At 46.1% G+C, this 10,432-nt stretch overlaps 1 protein-coding gene across 1 annotated transcript; it reads left to right on the forward strand.

Moving 5' to 3' along the window:
• The first annotated feature begins 171 nt into the window (after nucleotides 1–171).
• On the forward strand, nucleotides 172–9,785 carry LOC118081019 (lymphocyte antigen 6 complex locus protein G6c). Its single transcript, XM_035107115.3, has 3 exons — nucleotides 172–333; nucleotides 6,512–6,628; nucleotides 7,971–9,785. The coding sequence occupies exons 1-3, from the start codon at nucleotides 282–284 to the stop codon at nucleotides 8,102–8,104; spliced, it is 303 nt and encodes a 100-aa protein (XP_034963006.2). The 5' UTR covers nucleotides 172–281; the 3' UTR covers nucleotides 8,105–9,785.
• The last annotated feature ends 647 nt before the right edge of the window (nucleotides 9,786–10,432 follow it).

The raw sequence follows: 10,432 nt of genomic DNA on the forward strand, positions 1-10,432 counted from the left end.
AATTATGGAATGGTGTTTTAATTGGACTGAAACTCCATTTCCATGCCACCTCCAACACACCTCCTTTCCATTCTCTAAGTATCAGGTGTGCCTATTGTTCCCATCCCTTCATCCCATTGGTTGGCTCCAAATGGAAATCAGTTCTTGACCCTAATACCTCCCATCTCAAGACCTTTTAAGAGGAGTCTTCCTTCAGAGTCAAAGTTAGATTCTTCTGTCTTCTTGTCATTGCCACACACACATTCCTCCTCCTCTCTCTCTCTCTCGTGAAATTTCTCAAGATGAACAAGTGTCTTCTCCTGGGCTTTTCCCTTCTGCTCTTCTGCACAGTTGGTAAGTACCGGGCTTTCAAAGGAAAATAGGGGGGTGTTGTTTTGCAAAACACTTGCATGGGAATTTAGCCAGGCAGAGGGCCTTCTCGGTAGTGGCACCCACCCTGTGGAACGCCCTCCCATTAGATGTCAAGGAAATAAACAACCATCTGAAGGCAGCCCTGTTTAGGGAAGTTTTTAATGTTTGATGTTTTATTGTGTAAATCTTTTGGGAGCTGCCCAGAGTGGCTGGGGAAACCCAGTCAGATGGGAGGGGTATAAATAAGAAATTACTACTGTTGTTGTTGTTGTTGTTTTGTTGTTGTTGTTAATTAGCTAGTGCAAATGTGTAAGAAAATGGATGGGTCCATCTTTTTGAGCAGCTCAGGTGTTGCATTGCCACCCCAATCTGTGCACAGTGTGAGATTTCAGCGGTTCTAGGTGTCCATACCCAGCTTGGAATGAGGCACAGCAGAGACAGTGGTGTCATTAGGTTTATTTACACATATATACAACATGAGTCTATGATGGAGGGGTTCTCAGCATAATCACCCCAAGAGGGTCTTGCTTGGATCCAAATAGATGTGCTGCTGCTTTGTGTCTCGGTCACATAACTCCTAACTCTAATCTCTCTACTCTAAAATCTGGCTTTATCTGTTGAGGGAGGGGCCCCACTCATTTGTCCTCCCACACCAGGTCCCTTTGTATCTTTTGTTGTGTTAATGGGCCATCCCCTAGGCCAGGGATAGGCAAACTCAGCCCTCCAGATGTTTTGGGACTACAACTCCCATCATCCCTAGCTAACAGAACCAGTGGTCGGGGATGATGGGAATTGTAGTCTCAAAACATCTGGAGGGCCAAGTTTGCCTATGTCTGCCTGAGGCTATCATCTGAACCCAGGAAGCTAGCCTGGTTATTAAATTCCCCTGCTTATTAAATTATTGCTTTGAAAGCTTGCTGATTGCAGCCTAATACACATGGACCCTGAGCCTTAATTGTTATATATTCCTGCGTATAAGACTACTTTTTAACCCAGGAAAATCTTCTCAAAAGTTGGGGGTCGTCTTATACGCCAGGTCATATTTCTTATACAGCGAGTATATCCCAAACTCTATATTTTAACTGGAAAAGTTGGGGGTCGTCTTATATGTCCAGTCGTCTTATACGCCGGGATATATGGTAAATTCTAATACTAACTTGATCTGGAGATAATAAATAGTGGTCTGGCACTCACAAATTCATAACTATAAGGATTTTGAAATGGTGGGTCCTTTTGGGTCGTACCCAACTATTTTTTCCTCAGAGTACGGAAATCAATAGGTCTAAGTCGTGTCCACTCATTTCAATGTGTCTGCTCTGAGTAGGACTAACATTGTACACTTTGTTGTCTGCTGGAGGGACCTAAGCAGACTGGACAGCCATATTCCAGGGGTGCTGCAACCACAAGATTTCTGCATTGCAGATCCTGAATTGAATGGGGGATTGAACGAGATCAGCCTTGGCCAACTTGGTGCCCTCCAAATGTTGCTCCTATCAGCCCCAACTGGCACAGCAAGGAGACACCAGGTTGGTCGAAAGCTGGAGTAGATGACCTCCAAATTTCTTTCCAACTCGATGGGTTGTGCCCAATGCTAGTCCTAATTGGAGCAGATCCATTGAACTTAAGAGACATGAATATTTTGGGTTCTTTTTTTTCAGTGGATCTAGTGTGAGTGGAAGTTAGTTGGAGGCAACCCTGCGATTCTGGAACCTTTGTCCCTCCAGATGTTGTTGGGCTACAACTCCTATCAGCTTTGACTATTGGTCTTGCTGGCTGGGGCTGATGTGGGTCGTAGTTCAGCAACATCCGGAGGGACAAAGGTTTGCCATACTGGATCTACAACCTTTTGCCATTTATGTGTGAGGGTTAGGAAGTGAAATCCAAAAGATTGTTGATGAAAAGAAAGCACTAAGTCCAGAGGAGGGCAGCCAAGATGATCAAGGGTCTGGAAACTAAGCCTTATGAGGAATGCTTGAAGGAGCTGGGTATGTTTAGCCTGAGAGGTGATACGATAGCCAACTTCAAATATTTTAATGGCTGCTACATGGAAGAGGGAGCATGCTTGCTTTCTCCTGCTCTTCAAGTACAATGGCTTCAAGTACAAAAAAAGGAGATTCCGACTAAACATTTGTAAAAGGTTTCTGACAGTAAAAGCTGTTCAGCAGTGGAACAGACTCCCACGAGAGGTGGTGGACTCTCCTTCCTTGGAGGTTTTCAAGCAGAGATTGGATGCCCATCTGTCCTGGATGCTTTAGCTGAGATTCCTGCATTGCAGGGGGTTGGACTAGATGACCCTTGGGTCCCTTCCAACTCTAAGATTCTATGATTCTAATTACAGAAAGGCTTGTTTTCTCTTGAGTTCACTTATTTCTATTACTTTACAGTATTTGGGGTTGTCTTTGTTTCTCCACCTCGGCAGGACTAATCAGGTCCCTGAGCATAAATTCTAAAATTCAACCACCACGGGTTTGAATTTCCCTTTGGTGCGTGTAATTCAGTAGAATTAAACTAAGCAACAAAAAACAAGCTGAGAAAACAAAGTGGAGGAGGGAGGGAGAAAGGAATATTTGCAACAACAACAACAACCCAAGCTAATCCCATGGAGGCAACAGTTTTCTTCCCCTGTGAAAAAAGGCTTCAGTTTTTCTGTCCCATTCTCAGGGCAACTGAGAATTTCGGTGCATGAGAGGTTTTGAGCTTATTTTATTCTTGCAAAACGGCTGAGGGTGGGATGTGTATTCTTTCCAGCAAACATTTCTCAGGCACTAGTCAGCCTCTCCCAATGTGCTTCACCATCTGAAAAAGGCAGATGGAGACATTTTCTAATGATGTCCTCCACTGGGGTTTGATTTAAGGGTGAGCAGCTGGGGGATTATTGCTCTGTGAGATGTAAACCACCGTTTCCAAGTTTCTTTTTTTGGGGGGGGGGTGGGAACCATAATAGAGTTATGAGTTTGTGGGTGCCAGACACCCTAAATTTCTGGGTCCGGTAGCTGTTAGAATTCAACCAATGCTTGGAGTGTTAAAACTGGGGGGTCAGACTCATGTGTATTAAACTGTGGGCTAGGCAATGCTAATCTCCAGCAATCAGCAAGTGTTAACAGCTAATTAAGCAAGTTTAACTTCCTCATGAGGTGATAGCCTGGGGATGGACCATTATGAAGATCAAAGGATCAAGGGACTCTGTCTGGGATGGCAAATGAATGGGCCCCTCCCTCCCTCAACAGACAAATCCACAGATCTTAGAGAAGTTAGAAACTATGTGACAGAGAAGCAGATGAGCAGCAGGCAGAGCTACGGCTGATGTCTGTTTGAATCCTAAGCGGCAGCTATGGGAGAAACAAGAACCTCTTGGTGTGGTAATGATGTGAAACCCTTCCATCATTGGCTTAGTTTATATATGTGTGTAAATAACCCACATATCATAAAGACACCACAATCTCCACTGTGCCTCACAGACTCTGGATAAGCATGCCTTAAAACCCTGAATCTCGCACCGCTCAGAGGTTCGGGTGGTGTGCCGCATTGCTTTAAATGTGTAGGAGTAGTAGTAGTTACAATTTATTACCTGCCCTTTACCCTAAGGCCCCAGGGCGGATTACAACAAGTTAAACACAACATTAATATTAAAATACAATGTTACACAATATTAAAAACAGATTCAAACCATTTTAAATTACAAAAAAAGGTTGAATGTGCCCCTGGTCTATCCACACATCATTCTGTGTTTTCTTTGTTGTTCTGCATGTTATTGCTGTCTGAAGGGGCACACTTGCCTTGAAGGTAAAGGGGCCCCTGACCATCAGGTCCAGTCGTGTCCGACTCTAGGGTTGCGGCACTCATCTCGCTCTATAGGCCGAGGGAGCCAGCATTTGTCCGCAGACAGCTTCCGGGTCATGTGGCCAGCATGACAAAGCTGCTTCTGGCGAACCAGAGCAGCGCACGGAAACGCCGTTTACCTTCCCACCGGAGCGGTCCCTATTTATCTACTTGCACTTTGATGTGCTTTCGAACTGCTAGGTGGGCAGGAGCTGGGACCGAGCAACGGGAGCTCACCCCGTTGCAGGGATTCGAACCGCCGACCTTCTGATCAGCAAGCCCTAGACTCTGTGGTTTAACCCACAGTGCCACCTGGGTCCATAGCTGCCAAGTTATCCCCTTTTTTAAAGGGATTTTCCCTTATGCTGAATAGGCTTCCTCGCGAGAAAAGGGAAAACTTGGCAGCTATGCCTGGGTCCCTTACTCTTGCCTTACAGCGCAACTAAAGCAGGGAAAATAAAATAAACCAGAACGTTTGTGCTGTAAAAAGTTACAGGGTTCCCGCAAGAAATTACAGGATGTGCACTTGACTGGAAAAAGGAAGCAGTGTGCCCGCCCCAAAACTTTCGTAGGCGCAAACAGAATGGAAACTGGGGTCATGTGGAACCGCCCAGATACCACCTTGAGCATCTATAATCAGGAATGCACACTACAATGCTGCCCACTTTACATTCTGGGTGCTCCCTGGATTACGAAAGGCGCCTTGGCAGCCTCGGCAGAGATCATCAGCCACCCATTCTTGTTCCCGTTCCAGCATTCCTTGGCACAAAAATCTGTTTACAACAGAAGCCTGGCTGGCATCCAGCTGGGAGGGATTCCCTCCACCCTGAATCGGTTCAGGTTTCGGAAGAAGCTTGTGCCAGCTTAAAGAAGCTAACATTTCCCCGTTTGAACTTGCCTGCTGATTAAGATTTTCTGCTGAGGCTCTTCTCTGGGTAACCTCCCCAGCTTCTGAAGCCAGGCAAGCGGTGACCCAGAGGCTGACGTCCCCTGGTGTGGAGATTCCCCAACTGTTGGAAATCCAACCTCTAGACCAGTTGGCCTAGTCACGTGCCATCGCTGCTACAGGATGGAACAGACTAAAAGCATGTGAAACTAATCTGGAATGGAAATAAGCTGATTCCTACATTCTTACAAAACAGTTTTGCTTTGACATCTGCTACAAATGGGGAGTGTGGTATAGTGGTTAGAATGTCGGAATAGGTCTGCAGGAAGCTGGTTTCAAATCTCCACCAAAACATGAAGCTCACATGAAGGGGCCTTTGGCCAGCCACTTCCTCTCAGTCTGACCTACCACACACATGGCTGCAAAGGATTATTATTATTATTATTATTATTATTATTATTATTATTATTATTATATACCCCACCTATCTGGCTGGGTTTCCCCAGCCACTCTGGGCGGCTTCCAACAGAAATATTAGAATACACTAATTTCTTAAAGATTAAAAGCTTCCCTAAACAGGGCTGCCTTTAGATGTCCTCTAAAAGTTTGGTAGTTATTTTTCTTTTTGACATCTGGCGGGAGGGCTTTTCACAAGGTGGGTGCCACTACCGAGAAGGCCCTCTGCCTGGTTCCCTGTAATTTGGCTTCTCACAGCGAGGGAACCGCCAGAAGGCCCTCGGCACTGGACCTCAGTGTCCGAGCAGAATGATGGGGGTGGAGACACTCCTTCAGGTATACTGGACCGAGGCCGTTTAGGAGTTTAAAGGTCAGCACCAACACTTTGAACTGTGCTCGGAAACGTACTGGGAGCCAATGCAGGTCTTTCAAGACCGGTGTTATGTGGTCTTGGCGGCCACTCCCAGTCACCAGTCTAGCTGCCGCGTTCTAGATTAACTGTAGTTTCCGGGTCACCTTCAAAGGTAGCCCCACGTAGAGCGCATTGCAGTAGTCCAAGTGGGAGATAACTAGAGCATGCACCACTCTGGTGAGACAGTCTGCGGGCAGGTAGGGTCTCAGCCTGCGTACCAGATGGAGCTGGTAGACAGCCGCCCTGGACACAGAATTGACCTGTGCCTCCATGGACAGCTGTGAGTCCAAAATGACTCCCAGGCTGCGCACCTGGTCCTTCAGGGCCACAGTTACCCCATTCAGGACCAGGGAGCCCCCCAAACCTGCCCGCCCCCTGTCCCCCACAAACAGTACTTCTGTCTTGTCAGGATTCAACCTCAATCTGTTAGGATAAAATGTGGTGGGGGGAAACCACGGGCACCATCAAGCACACAGGAGGAAAGCTGGCATGCAGTTTTTGGTTGTTGTTGTTTTTTTAAGCACTTTTGTGGCCCATTTATAATTTCTGATGAAAACCATGCCTGTCTTTGTGCTTCTCTCCTGCAGCTGAAGGTCTCGTGTGCAGAGTCTGCCAGTACAAAGTTGGCAAGCTCTGCCTGAAGACCGACGAACCCTGCAAAGCGAGCGAAGGGCAGTTCTGTGAGGCAACCAAAGTTTATGCTGGTAAGAACAATGACTGGAAATCCGCTAGTGCTGTATAATCTCCATCAGTTGCGCAGCGTGAGAACTAGTGCCTTCGGGGAATGGTGTGAGGTGTCAGTATCAACAGGCACCTGACCAGGCGCTCTCCCGACAGAAAGGGGTCCCCTGCTGACCCCCAGTATTTCCTGGCCTTGCTCTTGTTCCTCCTTGCGCTTGCTGCCTATTCATTTGCCTTATCTCCTGCTGTGGAGGGCAGGACTCGAACCCAGGGCTTCAAGTTACAACTCCCTAGGGAGGTGGTGCACTCTCCTTGATTGGTTTTTTTTTTTAAAAAAAATAAAATTTAACTTTATTGGAATTTAAATTAAAATACATTCTCACACCGCCCCCCCAAAAAACCCATATAGAAATAGGTAAAGGTAAAGGGACCCCTGACCATTAGGTCCAGTCGTGACCGACTCTGGGGTTGCGGCGCTCATCTCGCATTATTGGCCGAGGGAGCCGGCGTACAGCTTCCAGGTCATGTGGCCAGCATGACAAAGGCGCTTCTGGCAAACCAGAGCAGCACACGGAAACGCCGTTTACCTTCCCGCTGTAGCGGTACCTATTTATCTACTTGCACTTTGACGTGCTTTCAAACTGCTAGGTAGTAGGAGCTGGGACCGAGCAACGGGAGCTCACCCCGTCGCGGGGATTCGAACCACCGACCTTCTGATCAGCAAGCTCTAGGCTCTGTGGTTTAACCCACAGCGCCACCTGCGTCCCATCATATAGAAATAATGACATACAAAAAAAGCAAAACAATAATATAGAAATCATAATGTACAAAAACATATATAATTAATAACCATAATAAAACATATAAAATAATACCGTATAACTTCTACTACAAATAATATAATGTAAATGATAATAATTTTAATAATCATAAACATAATAAAGACAATACAATCAACAAACAAAAATAAACACTCATTCAATTATTCAATCCGAAATCACGAAATCAGCATACGCTTCAACTATATTCCTAATTCCTTATTTACCTTGTTTTTTTAATCCTTCTCCTATATCTCCTCCTCCCATATTAGACTTGATTGGGGTTTTTAAAGCAGAGGTTGGATGTCCATCTGCCATGGATGCTTTAGCTGAGATTCCTGCATTTCAACCCCAGCTCCCAGAACTCCCTGGGAGAAGCCGTGATTGTTTAAAATGACACCGTAGTGTTTTAAGCGTATGGTGCGGGTCTTCTCTGGCTCCGTGCTCCAAACACCTAGATTTTCAGGGTTATCTGCTTTGTGGAGCGACTCACCCTCGGTACAGGAAAGGAGTTAAATTAATGCATATCTCGTTCCTCTCCCACCAGGTGAATTATTCCTCTTCAAACGCTATGGGTGTGGCACATACGCCGAGCTCTGCAACAAGACCGAGCGGAGGGAGGATGCCTTCAACATGGCCTACGAACGCACTTGCTGCGACACCGACTTATGCAATGCTTAGCGCCGTGGGCGGTTCTCGTTTTCTGTCCCTAGGGAGGTTCGGCTTAGCACGGGGCCAACAGCTGGTTCATTTACAATAAAGGCTGGCAAAAGAGACCCTTTTCACCCAAAAAGACAACCCTCAGATTATATGATCCCATCACTTTGACCTTCTGTCCCCTCACAGTGCTCAAGATTTTCAGCTTCTTCTTCCCTCCCAAAGGAAACTGGCCACACCAGTTGTGGCCTCTCCCACAGGACCTGCTGAAGATGCTTCATAGCTAGTTCTACATAGGTCATGTTCAAAGCACACAGGGGAAGCACTAAGACAGCCCTTTAAACAGTCATGGCTTCCCCAATGAATTCTGGGAACTGTCATCCCTCAAGGGTGCTGAGAGGTATTGACACACACACACACACACACACACACACACACACACACCACACACACACCTTTTTCCTCTCACAAAACTACAATTCCCAGCATTCCCCGTGAAGAGGGATTGACTGTTAAACAACAACTTGAATCCTTCAAAAGTAATTAAAATTGGGCCAAAAATACCCGCAAATTAAAACACATGTAAGCGTCCTACATGTCTAAACAAACATGCTTTTAGCAGGCACTGAATGCAGATTCATTAATTTCAATGGCTCTTCTATGAAAAGGACCTCTGTTGTTGCTTTTTTACCCTTTCTTTAAAGTCTTCAGAATTGTTTCTCTCTGTCTTCACAAGTTTAGAAACCAAACTGCATTTCTCCTGAAGATCGAAGCATACAGTAAAGAGAGATTTGTATGTTTAAACTCCCCAAGAGAAACAGCGTAACTGGAGAGAATCTTTTTCTCTTCTCTTTAGCAAATGGCTGGGGGTGGGACAAGGGGTGGGACACCTTTTTCAGCCTGAGGGCCACACTTTAGATTTGAGTCAACCTTCCAGGGGCTGCATGACAAAGGTGGGTGGTGCTAGTGTACACACACACACACACACACACACACACACACACACACACACACACCTGTTCTCCTTCAACCAAGAAGCATCTTCAGAGTTCAAGGATTACAGCTAGCTAAAAACAGTTGAGGGTGCCTAGCAGGTCTGTTGTGGCTTGGGAGGAAGTGTAGCTTGGTGAAAGTCTTCAGGGCCAGACAGAAAGACTCGGGGGCCGATCTGGCCCCTGAGTCTGAGATTCCCCACCCCTTGGTTAAAACAACGGCTGTCCTCTTCTCAATCTGAATTCACCCTGAGCTTCATTGCCAGGTGTTTATTTGCTGGTACGAGGTGTGGGGAGGGGGGGGGGAGTCTAGAAAAATATGTATGCAAAGTTTTAAAACGTCCTGTTATCTTTTATATCTTTTTGTATTTACTGGGGAGCTGTGGAGAGTTGCCGAAATGCTGACTTGGCAAATGATTAAATGTGGCTGGGGAAACCCAGCCAGATGGGCGGGGTATAAATATAATAAGTTATCTCATCATCATCATCATTATTATTATGCATGCTCCATTTACTCTAGCAGAATCTGAAATCAAATTCCTTAAGTTGAACATCAAAGAGATTCCATACAGCCGTAAAAATACTATGAAGTTTGTACAATGATGTGCTGTGTTTTACATGGCTTTTGTGCTTCTGGTGTAAACCGCAGTTGCTTTCGAATTGTATTGCTGCCGTCTTTGGCTGAAGGAATGAATAAAGTCGGTTGACTTGACCATGCTGCCTCCGCACAAGCCCTTTCCTTCACAGGACTGGCATCTTGTAAGGCCTGTAGATAGATTGGGATCTGTCTGTAGGTTCCTGGGTGGTTTTCAGTTGATCACCAAAGGGAACCTGAGAAGGCCCCCACAGCAGCTTTGCCACATGGAAATATACAAATGGATTTTGGGAGGTAGTCAGAGCTGAGTTCATCATTGCAAGGACCCAGCTGGTGATCTACAGCTTCAAAGACAACCTGGAATAAGAGACATATTTGAGATATCCGATTGTGACATCCTACATGTTTGCCCTGGGCTCTCCTGGAAAGATGAGACAGTCCCTAGTTAAACACTGGAGTATTTACAATGGAGCTTGTTCTGCTGCTCCCACAAGGCGTTAGGCCAGGCATCCCCAAATTGCGGCCCTCCAGATGTTTTGGCCTACAACTCCCATGATCCTTAGCTAACAGGACCAGTGGTTGGGGAAGATGGGAATTGTAGTCCTAAACATCTGGAGGGCTGAAGTTTGGGGGTGCCTGCGTTAGGCTCTCCTTCCAATGTCAGAAGCAAGACAAGCATCTGCCCGCTTGCACGTGATCAACTAGTGCACGGCCGCATATATGCATGGTGCCGGGAAATAAACAAATCAATTCAAGCCTGGGAAT

Source organism: Zootoca vivipara, chromosome 2, assembly GCF_965207765.1.
Source record: "Zootoca vivipara chromosome 2, rZooViv2.hap1.1, whole genome shotgun sequence".
Lineage (NCBI taxonomy): Eukaryota > Metazoa > Chordata > Lepidosauria > Squamata > Lacertidae > Zootoca > Zootoca vivipara.